At 51.9% G+C, this 22,028-nt stretch overlaps 1 protein-coding gene across 1 annotated transcript in view; it reads left to right on the top strand.

Annotated features, from left to right (window-relative positions):
• Positions 1 to 16,057, top strand: part of FHOD1 (formin homology 2 domain containing 1) — a 73,275-nt gene extending 57,218 nt beyond the window's left edge. Inside the window, exons 12-23 of the mRNA XM_014595363.3 lie at positions 3,222 to 3,391; positions 4,199 to 4,303; positions 5,061 to 5,878; positions 6,767 to 6,922; positions 8,534 to 8,716; positions 9,275 to 9,394; positions 11,199 to 11,360; positions 11,633 to 11,823; positions 12,747 to 12,939; positions 13,032 to 13,194; positions 14,190 to 14,366; positions 14,918 to 16,057. Of these exons, the coding sequence (XP_014450849.3) occupies positions 3,222 to 3,391; positions 4,199 to 4,303; positions 5,061 to 5,878; positions 6,767 to 6,922; positions 8,534 to 8,716; positions 9,275 to 9,394; positions 11,199 to 11,360; positions 11,633 to 11,823; positions 12,747 to 12,939; positions 13,032 to 13,194; positions 14,190 to 14,366; positions 14,918 to 15,000 (2,521 nt within the window). The 3' untranslated portion in view covers positions 15,001 to 16,057. The remainder of the gene's footprint in view (positions 1 to 3,221; positions 3,392 to 4,198; positions 4,304 to 5,060; positions 5,879 to 6,766; positions 6,923 to 8,533; positions 8,717 to 9,274; positions 9,395 to 11,198; positions 11,361 to 11,632; positions 11,824 to 12,746; positions 12,940 to 13,031; positions 13,195 to 14,189; positions 14,367 to 14,917) is intronic.
• The last annotated feature ends 5,971 nt before the right edge of the window (positions 16,058 to 22,028 follow it).

Raw genomic sequence — 22,028 nt, 5'->3', positions numbered from 1 at the left:
GCGAAAGCTGGCAGATTTTAATGTTCAGTACTCCCAGTGTACATCAGCTTGAGCTAGAGCCAATGGCTTTCTGTCCTGGAACACTCACCATGGGCAGCAGTGCATTGTCTCTTTGTCCATTCATTGGACTGTAAGATGCAGAGAGGCAGGGCATCTGCACAGGGAAAAGCTTCCCCCAAGTGCTGTCATCTGGCACTGTGGCGAACTTGTCTCTGTTGGAGGTTGCTGTGAGGGCTGAGTCCTTGGATTTTGTGCGGTGAAAAGAAACCATCCCACTGATAACCTGTGAATGAAGCTAAACCCGTGAGTGAACCCATGAGTGAAGCTATACACCTCCTTCGTAAGTGGGGCCCAGACTGTGCTGCATGGTTCCCAAATCCTGAAGCCCGGTAGTGGTGCCAGCTTCTCTGCTGGTGCTGACTTCCTTTCACCAGCAGAGAGTTGCTGGGCTACAGTGTTCTGTATTGGATGATGAGCAGGAATCCTGGTGTTCTTTGATAAGCCTCACAAATTCTCTGATAAAACATCCAAAATCCATGATTAAAATGAAATGTCACTATATATATATAAATATAGATATGTATCAGTTGAACAAATGTTTTATTGATCTATTTGCAAATTTAAAGCCATTTGGAAGACTACCAGTGCCTCAATCATTATAATAAAATACATTCTAAATACCTATACATTTTGGTATTTGATTTTGGGTTTTTTATCATGGAAAATCAGAGCTCCCCCTGCCCCCTTCATTCACCAGGACACAGGTGCAGGCCTATCACTCCCAAGCCACAGCCCCTGATCCCTGCTGGCGCCCTTCACTCCCTAACCACAATCCCCCAGCCCTGCTGATGCCCCTGGGCCTCCATCCACAGCCCGCACCCCCTCCCCAGCCCTGCTGGAGGGGGCACCCAACTGCCAGGGCTGTGGGACCAGGGACCCAGGTCTGCAGCCCCCAGCCTGCCACAGAAGCACCCAAGCTCTGGCTGTCACCCATGGGAGGTGGTGGCAATTGTGGCCTGAGTGGGGAGTGGAGCCCGGCTCCCCTTCGCATGTGGGGGTGGCAGGTGCAGATTACCCGCTGTAGGCTCAGGGCTGCTTGCCCTGATGCCCTCCCCTGGGGGCCTTCGTGGCCCAGCGGGCAGTACCCAGCACAGCAGGGCAAAGCAGGGAACTCTATTGCTGCTGCTGCAAGCCCCACACCACCCTGGCAAGGCACCTGCTCCCTGCCCATCTGCCAGCAATGAGAGGCACAACTCCATACCACCACCCCTGCTGCTGCCAGACAGGCAGGGGGCACCTTGCCAGGGCAACACAAAGCGTGCAGCGTCAAGGAGCTTCCCCACCCGGCCTCTGCTGTGTCCTGCTGCACTGGGCCCTACCCATCAGGCCACAGAGGCCCCATGGGAGGGCAGCAGAGCGGGGAGCCCAAGCCTGAAGCAGGCAGCCCGCACCCAACTCTGCCCCCCAGACTAGCCTCCCATAGCCCCATCCCACTTCCCACCAGGGCCCTGCAGCTGTGCATTTTGGCCGTGGGCCCCAAACCGCACACACGCCCCAGCTGGGCAGCAGCCCCAACCCTCCCAAACTCCCTCCCTCCCATGAACGCTGCATGCCCCCAGAGGCTGGGGGGGCATGGCGAGCTCCTGCAGGTGGTGGTGGCACTGTCGGCAGTGGGAGCGTGGTGGTGGCAAGTGGTGAGCTCCCGCAGGTGGCCACAGCGCTGTTGGGGGTGGGGGATGACAAGCGGCGACCACCCACAGGCACTGCCGACAACGTTGGTGGTGCCTTTTTGCAGGGGCGCACTGCCAAGCTCAGGGGGTGCATGTGCATCTGCGTGCACCCCCTATGCGTCGCCAGTGCTCCCTCCCTCCCTATGGGGGCCTCAATTCCCCTCCCCTCCACCACTTACTTGTGGGACCCACTCTCCAGGCTGCCTGGCACTCATGTGCATGTGCATGCACATGGCACCCCCTGCCTAACTGCCCTCCTCTCACGCCCCCACCCCCTTGCAGGTTGGAACTCTGCCAGCTTGCAGAGAGCTCTTTGCAAAAGTGGAAAATCTGCATGTTTCTCTGCTAAAATGAGAAATCCGTGTTTTTCTCAGTTAGAAGGGAAAATCCACATTTTTACCCGTTTTTCCATAGAAAACATAAAAAACAGATCCCCGATGATGAGTCAGACAGGCCCCTTAGGCTCATGTGTGATAGGAGTACTGATTATTTTTCCAGCCTCTTCTTCTCCCTTTCCCATCACTCAAGTTCTGCTGATGTTTGACTCATAGCACAGAGCACCAGTAGAGCAGACACTAGGGGAGCTGGAGGCATTGGTTTCTGGACAAAGGAGGGTCAGATGCTTTGTAGCGGGAAGTCACTGAGAGAGGGAGACTTGAATCAGCGCATGTTTTGCTAAAATGGTCCACAATGATAATTAATTCTGTGAAAATTCCCAGGACCTGTGATTGTCACTGACTCTTAATTGTTTCTGGTTTGTGGTTGCATGAGATATTATTAGATTCTCATGCATCTAAAATGTCAAGAGTGAAAACAAATTGGTGTGAAGCCCAGAAAAATGAGGACCCATCCATGCAGTCTCCCCTAGTAAATGGGTTTACAGGTAACCACATCTTTCCTAATCTAATGGGGCTAGGGGAGAAGAGCCATCATTTAGGGAGGGAAATAGGTATTGTGCAGCCTGCTTTGATATACAACCTTGAACTTGGCAACCCAAGTGCTGAAGCTGCAGCGATCCCTCTACTCCTTTAGTGGTTGCTTCCATAACAACAGCTGGCTGGTTATGGAGTGTTCCCAGGGCAAGGGTGTTGACTTGTTCCCTGTACAATGGACCTGGCTGGTGCCCTGTTACTCAAAGATAAAGCAGGTGAAGTACTAGCTGAAGACACAGGGCTTCCTTGTGTGAAATATCTCTGAGGTCCAGTAGCACCATCTGACAGGAAGAGGAAGGAGAAGGCTGGTAACTTGGCTGCCCATTGGGGATGGTGTTGAGGGGAGCACTGGCTTGAGAACTAGATGGTTGCAGGGACCTGAGATATGAGCATGTCCAGGTCTGGCTCTGGGGTCGTGCTGAATGTCCTGCCCTGTGCAAAAGGTGTTTCCTTGTAAAGTAGTGCCTGCTCTTCCAGGATGTAGTTGCTGCTCTAGAGTCCATGGGTCCATGTCTTGCCCCACATGCTGCCATTTGCTGATATCTGGCTCCTTTTGCAGAACTCGCTTCCTGGAAAACCTTGCTGCATCCCAAAAGGAGAAGATTTCAGCCATGGCCAAGGGGCAGATTGACATCTTCACTGAGGTTGCTCTTGGGCACACTGCAACCGTGTTTCCACCTAGAGGAGATGGCAGTGTCTGTGAGCCTGACACAGAGCTGACTGCTACAGGTACACAGCTCTCATGTATGCCTGAGCCCAAAAGCACCTCTCAAGAGGGGCAGCGTGCATCAGCTGGAGAGTCATCCCTCAGGGTGGAGGCATGCTGGGTCACCAGGGAGGCAGCTGCTTTCCTCTTCAGCTGTTCAGTCATTTCCAGTTCTTATCTCTAATCAATACCCAGCTGACCAGAGCCTTCAGGACACATCTCTGAGTCCACAGAATCATACTCGACTCTCTCCTGTCTGGAGTCAGAAGAGTTTAGTGGCAAGGCTTTTATGTGTTTACACATATGTGTCCAGTAGGGCTGTGATCCTGAGAACACCTCTGCACTACAGCAATGGAATGATGGTCTCTTATCAGTATCCCCCATGAGCTGCACGCTCTGGACAGCAAGATCCTGCATTCTCTCCCCACCCCATGCGACTCCCAGAGCCAGACCCCTTTTGAGATTGTGCATGTGCAGAGCAGCTCAGAATTCCCACGTACAGGTGTGACTGTGTGCACTAGTCCCTGTGTGTGGGGCCCACAGGGCCCCCGCCTTTGTATGCAGAACCATGGAATCCCCTGCATTGACAGAACTGTTTCGGATCTGGCATTGCTCCTCAGGATGTGCAGCCCTGCAGGGAGAAACTGCACCCTTGTTGACGTGACTGCCCTAACCCTGGGACTGCTTTGGGCTGTGAGCAAAGTCCCCTGTATGCATTACGTACACTCAGGCTGGGCACATGATGACAGGGTCATGGGGGCTGCAGGTGTGGAAACTTTTTCTGCCTAACGTCCCTGGGCTTCCTAACCTCTACTCTCTCTGTATTGCAGGAAGGAGGAGCAAAATGGAGGAGCAGAACAAAGCGGTTAATGAGATGGAGCCATGCTCAGCCAAGAGCACACAGGGGAGAGATGAGAAGCAGGGCAATACATCAGGCAAGGACTGTCCCTGAGCCCAGCCACTGCCAAAGGCTTCTACTTCCCTGCCTCAGTTATCAAGGCCCCCTGCTCCTTGGCTGTGAGCCCCAACTCCCAGCCACACTGGAACTGCATTGTGTCTTCACAAGGCCCCCCTCCCAGTATGCTATAGCTTGAGTGTTTGCTCTCTGTGTCAAGTCACTGTCTGCTTTTCCACCCCAGACACAGCTGCGTGCAGGGCTGGCGGATGGCATCAGTGAAGCTAGTGTGCAGCGGGATGGTGACCAGTGGGAGGCTGCAGGGTGCCAGGGGCTTGCCAGTCATGGTGGCTGCAGCTGGCAGTGTTCCCTGGAGGTCAGGCTCCTCAGCACTGCCTGTTCTGTCCTGTGCTCACACACTCAGCACTGTACCACAACTGCTTGGCTGCAAAGGAATGCTTGCCAAGGCCAATAGCAGCCACACTGAGGCGAGCAGACCGGCCTGCCTTCTGTCTCAGGGCAGATTCAACATGATCCTTTCCATGCTGTTATTCTAGTGCTGGGCAGTCAGCATCTGCTGCTGTAGAGACACAGGCATCATGCAGCCATGTGACCTAGGGCAGGGAGCAGGAAGAGAGCTTCTGTGCAAGAGATCAAGAGCAGGGTTCACAGAGGTGGGCAGGGACTGAGGGACTTAGCTAACACCTCAGAGAAGGAGGTGCCTCAGGACTGCACCATGGCACTAAACCACTAGAAGGGTGAGTGCTCTAATCACACTTTGTCCCTGTTCCCTGCAGGGCCCAGCCTCCCCTGGCACGAGAGCACCGAGTCCTGCAGCACCATCTCCTCCGACAAGAAGTTCATGTTAGGCATGCCATTTGGTAAAAAGTGCATGGAGTCAGGGAGGGAGCAGCTCTTCCCTGAAACACCAACCTCATCTCTGCCCCTGGCAGAGGCCAGAGACATGCCAAACCATGCTGACACACAGGGCCTGGCAGGTGCCTGGCCCCACAGCAAGGCCCCTGATGCCCAGGGCAGGCTGGTGCAGGCCCAGTCCAGTATTGATGCAGACATCAATTCTCAGAACTTGGAGAGAGCCCTCGTGACCCCATTCAAAAAAGATTCTGAGTTCACATGGGATTGGCAGGAGACCAGCTCCAAGGCACTGAAGATCAAGGACCTGGACTTCTCAGACCTTTGCAATGAGGAAGATTTTGATGTCTTAGATACAACAACAATAGAAAATGGCTCTTTACATGCGCCTCCCCCTTTGCCTCCTGGTATTGGGCTGATGGCTGAAGGAGGCCCCATGGCATTGCCACCACCACCCCCTCCTCTTGGCTGTCCTCCACCTCCTCCCCCAGTCCCTGGCTGCCCCCTGCCCCCACCACCTCCTGCACCTCTTGGGTCCTCCATACCCAATGGCCATTCCCCACCCAAGAAAAAGAAGACTGTGAAGCTCTTCTGGAAGGAGCTCAAGCAGCCTGATAACTGCACTGGGGCTGGCAAATTTGGCCAGGCCACCGTGTGGTCTTCCCTGCAGAGAGTGGAGATTGATGCTGCCAAGCTGGAGCATCTCTTTGAGTCCCGGGCCAAGGAAGTGCCAAGTTCCAAGGTAAGTACGTAGGCTGACAAGCTGACAGGCAGCCCCACAAGGTGAGCACAGGGGCAGGACAGCAGGGTGTATGTTGAGTGCTGTGGCTGAGGTAATGTCCAAGTAAGGAAGAGTCCAAAGTCCAGCCTAGGGCATTTCCCCAGGTCCTTCATGGGGCAGCACCTGTTGTGGCTGTTTTGTTTGGCATTTGGAGGATTGCTGGTGACTGGGAGCCTGCTGGGGGAGTGGGGAGTAGAATTAATTCCATTTATGTAAGCTCCTCCAAAGGCCTTGGAGGGCTCAGTCCCTCATTTGCCAGTTCCTCATTTGCCTCAGTCCCTCATTTGCCAGTCTCTGGCCATATCCCTGCCAATCAAGGCTAAGCTGCCTTCCCAAGGCAGTGCTGGAGGAGCACAGAGTAAAGCTGTTCAAAAAAGAAGGAGAAAAAGATAAGAGCAGGGGCAGGTAAGGTTCTGCTGTGACCCCAGCTGTGCAGCTGGTGGGCATACAAATATGTAAGTTAAGGGAAGGGGGGGGGTGGATTCTGTGGCTTCTCTGAAAAGTACAACACGGCTAAAGTGCAGAGAAGACCATTGAAGCTGTGGGTAGCACTTTCACTTTGTTAAAGATGAATTAGCAGATCCTGACTGCCCATGGCAAGATAAATTTCTGTACCAGAAAATCTGTGCCTGTGGATGCTCAGTGGTCTGGGTGCATGCAAGTGGGGTGGAGAGCAGTTGCTGTGCTCTGAAGTCTCCTGCACTGGCCTTTGGGTACACACATGGCCGTATGTGTGTTATGGGTGCTCCTAGAATTCAGAGGAGACATTGAGCATGTGTTGAGGTTGCCTGTGAGGGTCTAACCTGCATTTCAACACCAACATCCTTTGTTTCCTATTTGTCCATGAAGAAAGCTGTTGATGCGAAAAAGACAGTCATCATAGTCCTGGATCCCAAGAGGAGCAATGCCATTAACATCGGCCTGACGGTGCTTCCGCCTGCCCATATCATTAAGACAGCGATTCTCAACTTTGATGAGTTTGCTGTTAACAAGGAAGGAATTGAGGTAAGGCCTGCAGGGTGTTGTTCCACCTACCAGTAATCTCTTAAACATTTGCTCTACAAATAGAGGAAGTGGCATCTTGGCCCCACAAGCACACCCCACCTGCCTCCAGCTTCTGCAGACCTTTAGCCCCACAAATGCATCACCTCAGTTCCTTCAGAAATGTTAAGACCAGAAGAAGACCACTCCAGTCATCTAGTCTGACCTTCTGTATGACTCAGGCCAGAAACACTCACCCTCTGGCTTTCATATCAGACCTAGTAACTCCTGGTTAAGCTAAAGTATAGCCTGGGGAAGAGAGAGATTTACTAAGTCTTGATGTAGATGGCAAGTAGCTGAGATACCACCATGCCTACAGATAAATTAATCCCAAGGTTTCATTCTCCTTACTGTTAAATACTTGCTATTTTCTGTTCGTTGTATAATGACTTCAGCTTCCATCTCTTGGATCTTGTTCTGCCTTTGTCTACAAGGGGTTTAAGAGCCCTCTAAGATCAGAAATCCTCTCCTTGATGGTCCAGGAACATGTAGGGCTATGGTTCTGCTGGAGGCATCTGACCACCATGCACCATCCCAATTACCAGCCTGCCATTTCTGAGGGAAATGGGCAACACGGCTTCTAATGGAGCCTCTCCAGTTTCCCCTTTTCTCCTTCCAGTGGTATATGTCTGACCTGGGGAGGTGGGGTGGGGAAACATCTCTCCTGTTAAGCATATGGGAGCTGATGCTTCAGGCCAGGGCTGTGTGGTTTCTCATGGGGACATCCTTCTAGATGTTTCTGTCTCATGGAGTTGTGCATAGGGGTGATGAGGGTTGGCTCCAGTGAGACATTCTCACAGAACATGAGTATTTCTGGGGGCACTTGCCAACAGTGTCTCCCCAGGTTGACCTGCCCCTCTGCATCTCCAAAGCCAGTGCATTTGATGTGTTTGCATTTTGCCTTTTGCTTGGCTTTGGCAACTTGACACATACAGATTTGTGAGGATAAGTTGGGCATTTCCATAACTTCCTTAAGTTCTCAGGTAGTTCCTTTGCTAGCACTTGATTTAATTTTGCCAGGAGCTGTTTGTTCTTTCCCTTATTCACCACTAAGAGTTCCCTCAAGTGAGACTCTGGTCACCTGACAACCAGAAGGTGATTCCCAGAGTGCACTTCAGAGCCTGATTTGGAAGGAGCTGTCTTCTGCTGTTGCCTTTTTGATAGCAGTGCCATCACATACAGCCCCTCAGCAGCAGAGGGCAAGTCCACTCCTACTGCTCAGCTTGCCTGTGCTCTCACTTCTGCCTAGATATATGGGAGAAGCCAAGGTGCACCCACCAGTGTGGTCATTCTTCCAGAGAGCTCAAACTATTGAGGGTCAAAGCCACATGCCTGCTGGGAAGCTTGTTGGACCCAGGTCCTAATAATGCTGGCTCAGTTCAGGGTGTGAAGGGAGCAGGACAGTGGTTTCTTCAACAACAAGCCATGGCCATAGTGAACTTCCCACTCTGTGGGATCCACAAATGCTGCCACTGAAACCTGTGGTCCTAGCCATGGAGTTCTTATGTGGAGTTGCTTCTCTGGCAACTGAAGCCCAAGCATGGCCTCTGATATATGGCTCTTTGCACATTATAGAAAATCCTGACCATGGTCCCAACAGATGAGGAGAAGCAGAAGATCCAAGAGGCACAGCTAGCCAATCCAGAAGTCCCCCTCGGGTCAGCTGAACAGTTTCTGCTTACCCTCTCCTCCATCAGTGACCTCGCAGCCAGACTCCAGCTCTGGGCATTCAAACTGGACTATGAAAGCATGGAGCAGGTAATGAGGCAAACCCAACTCGCCAGCCATTTCCCCTACAAACCAGATTAACCATGATCACCTTAGTGTGTGTGTTGGCAAGAATGCTAGTCTCATGAGAGCAGCTATGACACGTTCCCTCTGTGTCTCAGTTGTGCCTAGAGATTATCAGCTGTACATGCAAACACTGCTTCATTCTCAAGCCATCTTATTACTATTTGGATTGGTTATAGATGCATATCCAGGTTCCTGGCCAATGGCCCAGTCCTATAGCAAATGGGACCTGTTGTCCAGGCTGTCTCATCTCCTAATCTTGGGGATTCTTTTGGCTATAGTTTATTTCCTGTGGTAATTTCAGGAGGGATCCACATCCTCTGTCATGACTCTCAGCATTGGCTGTTCCAAGCTGGGGTACTTTCCCTCTCTTCTGAGCCTTGCTCACTCTCAGAGGAAGTGGAGCCACGCTTGCTGTGGTGAGGTTGCTGTTTCCACACAGCATCAGGAGTGAATGCCATCACACTCCAGGTCAAGTATGGACTGGAGCAGGGTGTCACAGTGCATGGTTGTTTCCTTGTCCAGGAGATTGCTGAGCCTTTGTTTGACCTGAAACTTGGGATGGAGCAGCTGGCCAAGAACTATACCTTCAAGTGCATCCTGGCCACTTTGCTGGCTACAGGCAACTTCCTGAATGGTTCCCAGGTAGGACCACGGTGGTAAAAGGTCCTTGGGAGACTGCACTTGGAGCTGGGAGTGCTCCAATTATAGACTAGTAAGGCTGGAAGGGACTTCAGGAGATCATTTAGTCCAACTTTCCTGTTCAAGGCATTATCACCCCTATCTAAACCATCCCTATTAAGTGCCTGTCTAACCCATTCTTAAGAACATTCAAGGATGGAGCTTCCACAGCATCACTGGGTAGCCAGTTCCAGTGCTTAACCACCTTCATAGTGAGAAATTTCTTCCTAATATCTTCCTAATCATCACCAAAATTGCTCTCTATCCTGAGATAAAAGCCCAGTTAAGTCTGCAACATCTATTTTCACTTCCCTTAGCTGGAGGAGGTAAGGCAATTGCCACAACACTCAGGGACCTAATGTGAGACATGTGGAAAGGAGGGCCTGGGATTAATATGCCCAGCTGATCAGGTGTTGGGTGAAGAGGGTGCTGAGGTAAAGTGATACTGATAAGAGACCATCAGGGAGCAGAATCTGGGACACAGTCCTGGATGGCCCACAGATCTTGATGGATCATCTACACCCCTCCTGGTTCCAGTTAGTGTAGCTGCTTCAGTGTGGCACTGAAACATGAACAAATGAGCTCTGCTGAAAGAAACTAAAAAGAAACTAAAAAGGGAAACTAAAAAGAGTACCTCCAGCAGAGCTAATTAGTATGGCTGTGTTAATCTGATGCTACACTGAAGCAATGTGATGCTGCTGAAGTTAGAGAAGGCCCAAGGTGGTTCATGCAAATTGGAAGAACAAACAAGGGAAGCCAGTGTTTTGTGAATGAGAGCCCTAGTCAGGCTCTGTTAGGTGCTGTACAAACACATGGTGGAAGGTTCTTCAGCACCAAAGAGCTCCCTCAGAATAGAGAACCGTGTGAGGGGAAATGGAGTCACTGAGAAGGAAGTGACTTGGCAAAGGACCAGCAGGGCAGCAGCAGAGCTGAGAAGATGGCCCACAAGACTTTGCTAGTTCTCCAGCACTACTGGGGATTCCTAATACAGAGTAATGGGGTTTGTACCCAGTGCCCTTTGGCTGTGCAGTGAGGAGCACCAGGGTTGTGGGGTGTGACAGGGGGCAAACTCCCTAAGCCCAATTATAGCACTGGCCTGCCTGCCTGTCTTTGGGCAAGCCACCCACCTTACTTTCCTGCCACGCCTTGTTGTAAAGTAATTAAGATGTTAAGTAGGTAGGAGGCTGCCCTTTGGGTGCCCTGATGTCCAAGGGTGGTAAACACATGACTCCGACTTCCCATTATCGTGTCCCATGCCTTGCAGATGTCTCCGTGAGTTGTGCTGTGCTCCAGCTTGAGGCCAGGCCCAACTCAGCAGTGTTAGGCCTCTATAACTCAACAGAAGCTGAGCGTACAAGCAGGCCTCAGCCAAAGCTGGAAAGCCAATAAGCAAGAAAAGCTGCTGGCAGAGGCAACTTCATAGTTGGTAGGGTCAGAAGGGACCTAAGTAGATCATCAAGTCTGACCCCCTGCCATGGGCAGGAAAGAATGCTGGGGTCAAATGACCCCGGCTAGGTGATTATCCAGCCTCCTTTTGAAGACCCCCAGGGTAGGAGCAAGCACCACTTCCCTTAGAAGCTAGTTCCAGATCCTAGCTGCCCTGACTGTGAAGTAGTGCCTCCTGATATCTAGCCTGATATCTAGCCTATCTAACTGACCTAGTTGGTAGGAAGGAGAGAGGGGTTGACCTGGGCTCAGCCCTTGCCCTTCTTCTTTGGGGCATGCCCTCCCTGGGGGGAGATGCTCTGCTGAGTCTGTTTGGTTTCAGAGCAAGGGCTTTGACCTGAGCTACCTGGAGAAAGTCTCTGAGGTGAAGGACACTGTGCACAGGCAGTCCTTGCTGCATCACCTCTGCCAGATGGTGGTGGAGAAGTTCCCAGAAACCACCAACCTCTATTCGGAGATCGCAGCCCTCACACGATCAGCCAAAGTAAGTTTCAGTTGAGTGCCAGAGCTGGCCAAGAGTTGACCCATTTCAGGTGGTCCTGGCTTTCCTGCTTTTGCCCTTTCCCCTGCTGACCTGGGGAACAAGACAAGGGCCTGGGCCTGGAGATGCTGCAGGCCCTCCACCATGCTGCAGACCCCACAGTCCCAGGGAAGGGGCCAGGGGCCCTGCATTCTCACTGTGTCTCACATGCTGCTTGTACAGTGCCTGGACCTTGGAGAAGGATGTGGGAAGATGCTGATGTGCTTCTCCTTCAGGTCGACTTTGATGAACTTGCAGAAAGTCTGGTTCAACTGGAGCGAAGATGCAAAGCATCATGGGACAGCCTGAAGGTGATAACCAAACACGAGTACAAATCTGTTCTGAAGAGCAAACTGACGGACTTTCTGAAGGAAAGCACCCAGAAGATCATCATCCTGAAAGTGGTGCACAGGCGTGTGCTGAACAGGTCTGTCACCACCCCACTGGAGCTGGTATGGGCAATGCAGGGCTCCAAAGTTCCTGGCTCTCTTTCTCATAGCCACTGTCTCATCCTTACTGGGATGAAGGAGGGAGCATGTGGGTGTTGAGTCTAGGTGGCAGGCAGTGGTGGCTGGTGGTTATGGTTGTGGATGCATGGACATGAAGGGGCAGGGAAGGAGCTAATAATGAGTCAGGGTGAGGTGGGGACAGGGAGGGAATATGTACTGGGAGAATGGGGGTGGTGGGATGGAAGTAGGAGTATTTGGTAAGTGGGATGGAAAGGGAGTTTGTGGTTGGTGAGACATTGCAGGGGAAGGAAGAGAGCATGTGGTGGATGAGGGCATGTGGTGGAGGCTGGTGAATGGGAATAGCAGGAGCAGAGGAGGAACACATGGCAAGTAGATGTTGAAATTCAAAACATTTGACTTGAACTGAAGTATTAGCCCATTGACTGGGCCTGTTCTGCCACTGCACCCAGCTTACTTGGGGAGCTGCACCACCTTCTGTAGATGTTCCTGTGGAGAGACCCAGAGTTCAGACCTAGTCCCAGCAGGATGGGGGTGTCTGAATGAGCTATTCCAGATCTTAGGAGGGTGGGAGTGTCTGAGGGAGCTGTTCTGAGTCCCACCAGGGCAGTAGCACCCAAGGGAATTATCTGAGGCCCCAGGAAGGCAGGGATGTCCAAGCAGGCTAGCCCAGGTCCAGCTGATAGGGATGTCCGAGTGATGTAAGTGGGAGTGTTTGGAAAGAGGTGCCATGTCTGGCTGTTCATACTCTTCTGCCTTCTCCCAGTGATTTGCATAAGACCTTGGGTGCTTCCAAGTGTACCTGGGAGGGTGTCAGGGTGAGACTGGACCCATGTGCAGCCTTGATTTCCCCTGCTTAACCTGCTGGGCCATGCCTCTCCAGGTTTCACTCCTTCCTGCTGTACCTGGGCTACCCTACCAACGCAGTGCGAGATGTGAAGGTGACTCGCTTTTGCAAGACCCTGCGGGAGTTCGCCCTGGAGTACCGCACCTGCTGGGAGCGTGTCCTACAGCAGCAAAAGAAACGGGCTGCGCACCGTGAGAGGAACAAGACCCGGGGCCGGCTGATCACAGAGGTAATGGGCCAAGGAGCACCCCAGGGAGCCTGAGAACACTATTGCCTTCTCTCCTTCCCCACTATCCTACTGAGCATCTCCTCTTGCTGCAGACAGAGAAGTTCTCCAGCATTGCCAGCAGCACTGAGACCAGCTCCCCTGTGCCTGCAGTATCCACTAGCCCCGAGCAGCAGGCTGAGGCAGGCCATGAAAGCATGAAGAGCATGCTGATCTCCTCCACAGAGACTCCTGCCCGGCGCAGCAGGGCCAGCCGAGGTAGGGGCCATGCTCAGCCCAGTGCTGGTATTGCAACTGGCTGGGGAGAGGGAGAGCAGGAGCCAGGAGCTGGCCTGGCCCTGGCTGTACCTGTACTGGTTCACAACCCCCAACTGTCCCCTCTGGGCTTTCAAAGTGTGTCCAAGGGCTCCTCACACTGTCTCAAGATAAGGCCCAACAGGCTGTGCTATGAATAGTGTATCCATCTGGTGCAGCTTGCTCTTTGCCATGTAGATCCATTCTGCAGCAGCCTCTCAGTTGCCTCTTGGTGCCCAGTAAAGCCCTTTGCTCGTGGAGGTGTCAGTGGCAGGGATGGGACAGGCCATGCTTGTTCCTGGCCATGTCTCAGAATATGCCTGGCACTAGTCTGGTGCTGCTGTCTGGGCAGCCAGGGATGGCAATGCCCAATAGAGTGAAATGCCACCTTCCACAAACCGCTGGGGTCCTGCTGACTAGGCCACGTACCGAGAGCTTGATCTCCTGGGGCATAAGGCCAAACCAGCCAGTCAACCGCCCCTGCCTCAAGCTTACATGCTATTCCAAGTCTGGTGAAGGGATGAAGGAGCTCTGTTCCTGCTGCTTTCTGCATCCATCAGGCAGCACTAGGAATTTGCCATTTGGCTGCTAGTAAGGGGCAGAGGGGCTTACTAGGCAGTAGGGAGGTGTAGGGTTACCAGGCCAGGGGGAGGGGTGGTGAAGCTGGTGTTCTGGGTTAAGAGTACAAAGGATGGTAGCTTTGGGGGAATGTTCAAGACAGCTACAGGTGGGGGTCTGCTGCTTGGGAAGGGAAGCAGTTGAGTGGGTTTGAGGACTTGCTGGGCAAGTTTGGATATTGGGCAGGAGGGTCTGGAGAAGGAAGGAGCCAGATAGGGCTGTGAAGGAGATGAGTCAGAGGAGCTACAGGAGAGGTTGATAGCAGAGCTGGCAGCTCTGGTGCAGGTGGCTTTGCACCCTGAGATCTAAGGATGCTGACATTTCCAGTGGTCCCTCTGCAGGTGTGGGACAATCCAGCCCCTCCAGTGGGTCCCCAGCTCAGGAGGACACTTCCAGTTCCCCTGATGATGCATCGGATGAAATCATGGATCGTTTAGTGAAATCTGTCACTCACAATCCCAACCCACGGCCAGGTGCCGCCAAGGAACGCAAGAGGTCACGTGTGAACAGGAAGTCCTGTAAGTCAGTCCCCAGGCAGTCTCTCTCCCAGGCCCAGGCAGGGCCACCATGGCTGTGCCATGTCCCCTGAGGGGTGGTGGGGAGTGCTCCTGCCTTCTCTTCCACACCACTTCCAGGGGGTAGCTGGGAAACAAAACTGTTGGCTGCATCCTCCATGGTCTCTGGTTGGACTGTGGGTCAGTGTCACATTTCCAGTTCCTCATATATGTGAAGCCCAGTGTCAGACTTCTCCGAGCAGCTGCTCCTCTGTTGCTGCCCATAGGCATCAGAGAGTCATGCAGGGGAGGGGCCCAGGCTCCTTTTCAGTCAGTCTTTTCAGATGGCCCCTCATGTGGATTTTACAGAGGGTAGTCTCCTTCTGGTACAGCCATGGGACCTGTGGGAGGGGGTTGATGGACACCTGTCCTGAGTGAGCAGAGGTGATGTCAGGGAGGGGAAGGAGGCAGAGTGCTCCTGCTTGTGTGCTGGGTCTCTAGTGACCAGGTTTTCTAGAACCAAACTGATCCCTGCAGCAGGCCCCAACCTCTCATACCTTTGCTTTCCTCTCCAGTGAGGAGGACCCTGAAGAGTGACCTCAGCGAGGACGTGGTGAAGGCACTGGGCCTGGCCCGGACTCCTGGTGTGGATGTGTGAAGGCTGCCATAGCAAGCAGAGTGTGTTGTGAAGGAGCCTGAGCATGGCCTGTGCTGCTCCCCCTCTGTGCTGCTCCCCCCCTCGAGAGCGAATGGAGCTGTGAGTGTGTGGGGAGCCCCCCTGCAGAGCCAGGACAGTGCTCTGTGTCAAATAGGAAGGTGGGCAGGTGGTCATAGAGATCAGGACACATGAGGGGGCATTGAGCCACTGGGGCTGAAGCCCCAGTTTGCTTGTCACCACAATCCCTGCCTGGGCCCCAAAGCCTGTGCCATGTGGTGGGGTCTCCTACAAGGGCTGCTGCTTTCCCTTCACTCTGCCACTCCCTCCCCACCCCCGCTTCAGGTATCTGTGCCCTGCTGCCCACACAGCCCAGCTGTTGTGTGGTTTCCTGCCACAGTGCTGAATCTTAAAGGGCTTTACCTCAGGGATGTTGCAGCTTTTGAGCACCTAGCCAATAGCTGAGGAACTCTGTGCTTAGAGAGGGAAGTGCTGTGGGCCCAGCCAGCGTGGAGAGCAGCTGGAAGCAGTAGGGGTAGGGGACTGGAGAGAGTTTCTGAAGTGGATGCTTGTGGTACCCCCCCACCCAGACACACCTTTGGGGAAAACCCCATTTCCTTGTTTTGCCTCCTGCCCCTGCTTCCTTCCCTCCAGGACACTGCACTCTGGTACATCTCTGAGCTGTCTCATGGATGCAGTCAGCTTTTACCTAGGGACAGGCTGCTGGCTCTTCTATCTCATGCAGTCCTCTGTTCATAGTACAAGGCTTCTGCCCCAACATGCTGATGCCCCCTTGTTTGTAAGCTAAGGCAAGGGCATTGTGTGTTGGCTTAGGCTGTGTGTGCTGAGGAGGGTGTCATGTGCTCTGTCCCTGATGGAGAGCTGAGCTGTTTGTGTGTGTGGTTGCTCTGGATTTGTAGTCTGAACTAGGATGGTGTGTATGGTGGTCACCTACCACTAGCCCTGTATCTGAGGTAGTCCCAGCCTCAGTGCTATGGCTAGAGAAGGCCCATGTTGTGTTATATGTGCTGACTGCACTGAATAAAGACACTTGACATTGCTTGTCTGTGGTTCTCTTTTTAATACACATGGTCTGGACCCAGATGTGTTCGTTGCTACCCAAGACTGGGAGACCGAGTACAAATCTGCCTGCTGCACTACTCACCTTGTCCCACAGCCCTTCTGCTGGGCCTGTCAGGCACTCTCCAAGGACGGAGAGAATTGCTCTGCTTTTTCCAATCCTTTCCCACCACAACAGCCTTGCATTCAGAAGATGATGGCTACAAGGAATTTAGAAGGGCAAGCATGAATTAAGCAGAATCACTGTGGGTTAAAATCACTTAAACCGAAGGATGCTACAAGGGCTCTGGGGGGTAGAACAGGGAATCTGCTGTAGCTTCGCTGGGTTAGATGTGGACATGGACTGAGTTTTTTCTGCAGTGTTATCAGAGAAAAAATTGCTACTGGGAATTGTGTCACAGGAGACTGTAGCTTCCTGGATGAAGACTAGAGAGCATACCCTGCTTATAATGGTGGGGCCCACCTATCTCTCAGTGCAATAGGTGACAGATTTCTTTGCCACGTAGTTACTGAACTGGTAAACCAATGATGTATTTGTATATAGCTTTGATAAGTCAGAAGGATGTTGTAGGAGGGCTGGTCATAAGAAATAACCTTGTAGTGAGTTATCACAACTTGATTCAGTTTCAAAGAAACAGAAGGATAAACAAAAGCAGGTCTGTAACTAAGGTTCTTGATTTCCAAAGGGCAAGGTTGAATAATCTAAGTGAGCCAGTTAGTTAAATCAACTGGATTGACAAGCTTAGGGCCGTGCATGTAGAGAAGGCCTGGATTTTATTTTTTTTAAGTCCAAAGTATGAAGCTACATGGAATTTACATCCCACTAGGGAAGGACCCAAAACCAGTTGGATCAATAACCATTGAACAAGAATATTAGAAGGAAGCAAGGAGCCTGTAAGCCATGGAAAAAAAGGTTGATCAGCAAAGAAATCTGCAGCTGAGAGGTCAGGAAGTATAGAGATAAACAGAACTGGCAAAAGTCAAGCTGAATTGGACTTTGCAAAGGAAATTTTAAGAAAATAGTAAAAGTTTTCCCCCCCATATAAATAAAAAGGGGAAAGACAATGTGGAGCTGCTCTGTAGTTAGAATGGGGCAGAGATGAAAGATAATATAGGTGCAGCTCAAAAACAAAATGAATATTTTGCCCCTGTTTTCAATCAAGAGGATAATTTCATATTTTCATAGTTCTTAGGGTCGGAAGGGACCTAAACAGATCATTGGGTCTGACCCCCTGCCCTGGGCAGGAATGAGTGCTGGGTTCATAACACTCCAGCCAAATATCCATCCAGCCTCCTCTTGAAGACCCCCAAGGTAGGAGAGAGCACCACCTCCCTTGGGAGTTCATTCCAGAGCCTGGCAGCCATATCATAGAATCACAGAAGTAGGGTCAGAAGGGACCTTGTAGATATTCATCCAAGCCCCTGCCTGGGCAGGAGGAAAACTGGGCTCAAATGACCCCAGCCAGGTAGGCATCAAGCCTCTTCTTAAAGACCCCCAGGGTAGGAGCCAGCACCACCTCCCTTGGAAGTTGGTTCCAGATCCTAGCTGCCCTAACTGTGAAGTAGTTCTTACGGATGTCTAATCTAAACCTACTCTTCAACAACTTGTGGCTGTTATTCCTTGTTATGCCGGGGGGCGCTAGGGGAAACAAGGTCTCCCCCAAACCCTTCTGGTCCCCACTAGTGAGTTTATAGACAGTCACCAGGTGCCCCCTCAGCCTTCTCTTGTGAAGGCTGAACAGGTTCAGGTCCCATAGCCTCTCATTATACGGTCTGTCCTGCAGTCCCCAGATCATGCGGGTGGGCCGCCTCTGGACCCTCTCAGTGTTGTCCACATCCCTCTGGGGTGCCCAGAACTGGACACAGTACTGCAGCTGTGGCCTGACCAGTGTCATGTAGAGGGGGAGGATCACCTCCTTGGCCCTACTTGAGATGCACCTGTGGATGCACGATAAGGTCTGGTTAGCCCTGCTGACCATGACCTCGCATTGTCGGCCCATGTTCATCTTGGAGTCAATGATGACTCCAAGATCCCTTTCTGCCTCCTTGCTCTCAAGAAGGGAGTTTCCCATCTTGTAAGTGTGCTGCTGGTTACTACTGCCCAAGTGCAGCACCCTGCACTTGTCAGTATTGAAACACATCCTGTTTTTGTTAGCCCACCCCTGCAACCTATCCAGGTCTTGCTGCAGTCTTTCCCTCCCTACTAGTGTGCCCACCTCACCCCAAATTTTGGTATCATCAGCAAATTTGAACAGGTTGCTTTTCACCCGGTTGTACAAATCGCTGATAAAGAAATTGAACAGTGCTGGCCCAAGGACCGAGCCCTGGGGGACTCCGCTGCCCACATCCCCCCAGGTCGAATATGACCCGTCCACCACCACCCTCTGAGTACGACCCTTCAGCCAATTTGCAATCCATCTGACCGTGTAGGCATCAATGCCACAGTCGCCTAGTTTTTTAATGAGGATGGGGTGGAAGACAGTGTCAAAGGCCTTGCTGAAGTCCAGAAAGACTACATCCATGGTGACACCTGCATCCCATGCTTTTGTGACCTGATCGTAAAAGGCAATCAGGTTGGTCTGACATGACCTGCCCCTAATGAAACTGTGCTGGTTGCCCTTGAGCATCATCCCCAATGCTGGCTCATCACAGATGTGCTCCTTGATGATCTTCTCAAAGAGTTTTCCCAGGATTGAGGTAAGACTGACAGGCCTATAGTTGCCCGGGTCCTCCCGCCTCCCTTTTTTAAAGATGGGGACCACATTGGCTATCTTCCAATCATCTGGCACCTGGCCCGAGCACCATGAGCACTCGTAAAGCCGTGCCAAGGGCCCTGCAATAACCCCTGCTAGCTCCCTCAACACCTTGGGGTGGAGAGCATCTGGACCTGCTGATTTGAACACGTCCAGCCCCTCCAGTAGCACTCTAACCCGGTCCTCCTCAACCTTAGGTCTGGAGGCGTTCCCCTTGAGTCTGTCTTGAATCACGGTGGGGGAGTCCCGGTCCCTGCACAAGAAAACGGAGGTGAAGAATTTGTTAAAGAGGTCTGCTTTCTCCTCTGGCGCAACCACCAGATTGTCCAGCATATCTTGCAGGGGCCCCACATTTCCTGGTGCCTTCTTCATCCTCCCTATATATTTGAAAAAGGACCTTTTATTATCTTTGATCTTAGACGCTAGTCCTAGCTCTATGTCCGCCTTAGCTTTCCTAACAGCCCCCCTACAGGCCCGAGCAGTGGAGGTATACTCCTCTTTGGAGATAGCCCCCCCCCTTTCACTGGGCGTACGCCGCCTTTTTGGCAACCAGGCATTCCCGGACGTCCTTGGTGAGGCAGGGGGGCTTTTGGGCACTCTTGCCCCCCTTGCTTCTTGTTGGGATCGTCACCCCTTGGGCCCTGAGTATCGTCTCCTTAAGGAACGACCACTCATCTTGGGCACTGAGTTCCCCTGCCCTCGAGAACCCCAGAACCTCTCCCACCAATCTCCTCAACTCCTTGAAGTTGGCCCTCCTGAAGTCTAGGGCTACCCCCTTACTGCAGGCCCTTGACACCCTGCACTGGATGCTGAATTCCAGCAAGCAATGATCGCTATCACTGAGGTGGTCAAGGACCTGGAGCCCCCTTACCAGATCATCGCCTGTGGCCAGGACCAGGTCCAAGAGGGCATTTCCTCTGGTGGGACTGTGCACCTCCTGGGTTAAGTGGAAGTCCTGTATCTCGGCCAGGAACCTCTTGGAACGGTCCGACCTGGCTGACTGCTCCTCCCAGCAGATGTCCAGGTAATTTAGATCACCCATGACAACTATATCCCTTGCCTTAAGTGCCTCTGCAAGCTGGCCCGAAAATTCCCGGTCCAGTTCATCCCCTTGGTTGGGGGGTCTGTAGTAGACCGTAACTGTAAAGTAATGTCTCCTGATGTCCAGCCTGAACCTTCTCTCTGACAATTTATGGCCGTTATTCCTAGTAACCCCAGATGGTGCCCGGCGACAAAAAGCCTCCCCCAATTCCCACCTATACATGTCTTGCTGGTTCCTTCTCCCTAGATGCAGCACCTTGCACTTGTCTGTGTTGAATTCCATCCTATTCCCATCCACCCACCTCTGTAACCTGTCTAGATCTAGCTGGATTCTGTCCCTCCCCTCCAGCGTGTCCACCTTGCCCCACATCTTGGTATCATCAGCGAATTTGGACAGCGTGCTTTCCACACCCACATCCAGATCTCTGATAAAGGTGTTGAACAGTAGAGGCCCCAGGACCAAGCCCTGGGGGACTCCACTGCCCACATCCCTCCAGGTAGAAAACAATGCATCCACCACCACACTCTGGGTGCAACCACCTAGCCAATTTGCCACTCATCTGACTGTGTAGGCATCAATGCTGCAGTCACCTAGTTTTTTGGTTTTTTTAAATGTGGTGGGAAACAGTGTCAAAGGCCTTAAAGTCCAGGAAGATGACATCCACCTTGATGCCCTCATCCAGGGATTTTGTGACCTGATCATAAAAGGAAACCAAGTTAGTCAGGCAGGATCTGCCCTCAATGAACCCATGTTGGTTGCCCCTGAGGATTACCTCCCCTACTGGGCCCTTGGAGATGTGCTACTTGATCATTTTCTCAAAGGTCTTCCCAAGGACCGAGGTAAGGCTGACTGGCCTATAATTGCTGGGGTCCTCCTTTCTCCCCTTCTTGTAAATGGGGACCACATTGGCCCTTTTCCAATCCTCTGGTACCTGGCCAGAGCCCCATGAGCACTCAAACAGCCATGCTAGGGTCCCGCTGTGACCCCCGCCAATTCCCCCAGTACCCTCGGGTGAAGAGCATCTGGACCTACTGATTTAAACACATCCAGCCCCTCCAGAAGTTCCCTAACTAGGTTGTCCCTGGCCCTAGGCATGGCGGTGCCTCCCCTGGGTCCATCCGTAATCCTAGTGGGGGAAATGCCCTAGTCCCTGTTCAGGAATATGGAGGCAAAGAATTCGTTAAAGAGGTCAGCTTTTTCATTTTCTGCAATCACCAGATTGCCAAGCCTATCCTGTAGGAGCCCCACAATATCTGGTGCCTTCTTACTCCCTGTATATTTGAAAAAGGACTTTTTGTTATTCTTAATTCTGGTCACTAGCCCTAGCTCCATCTCTGCCTTGGCCTTCCTAACAGCCTCCCTGCATAATGTTGAACACGGGAGCCAAAGTGGGATGACTAAGGGCATGGACATGGAAATTACCACAACCGAGGTGGAAGAACTTGAGGTGTGGGTGACTGGATAAATCTCCATCCTCAAATTCTGAAAAAAGTGGTAAGTGAAACTTCAAGTCCAGTAGCAGGGACTATTAATATTGCTATCACTTTGGGCTGGCATGATGTGATCAGAGGATGCCAGTTGCAGCATTTTCCTGGAAGGAGAGGAACATCCATTCAGCTAAAGGCCCATTAGTCTGTCCATAATAGTGTGCACAAAAATGCAAAACAAATTTTGACAGAATAAAGATGTAGAAGTAAATGGAAAATTGGATAAAATACAATACGTTAGCCTGGCCTCATATCTTTCTCTGATAAAAATTGATTTTCTAAACACATGAAATCTCATTACTCTGTACTTTAGGAAGGCAGTTAATGCAGTACTATATGGCAATGGTTCTCAACCTTTCTGGTACCAGGACCCATTTGTAAACATTGATGGCCTGTCCTGACCCAGTGCCTCACTCCTGACCCACTGCCTCCAGGACCCAGCCCCACAGTGTGTGGGCCAGAGTGGCGGGGCATAAGGAGCCTGAAGCAGCTCCTTGCATGCTGGAACTGCTAGCCTGCAAGGTAAAAGCCACAGTTTCTCATGTTTTTCTCCTTTAAAGGAGAATCCATTTTTAAAGTTTGTAGATCCATTTTTAAAGTTTATTTGTTTCATATATTCTTGTGACCCACTTTTGGGTCACAATCCATGGGTTAAGAAATGCTGCTATA

The sequence above is a fragment of the Alligator mississippiensis genome, chromosome 10 (genome assembly GCF_030867095.1).
Source record: "Alligator mississippiensis isolate rAllMis1 chromosome 10, rAllMis1, whole genome shotgun sequence".
NCBI classification, from domain to species: domain Eukaryota; kingdom Metazoa; phylum Chordata; order Crocodylia; family Alligatoridae; genus Alligator; species Alligator mississippiensis.
This window is presented reverse-complemented; position numbering and strand designations above follow the sequence as displayed.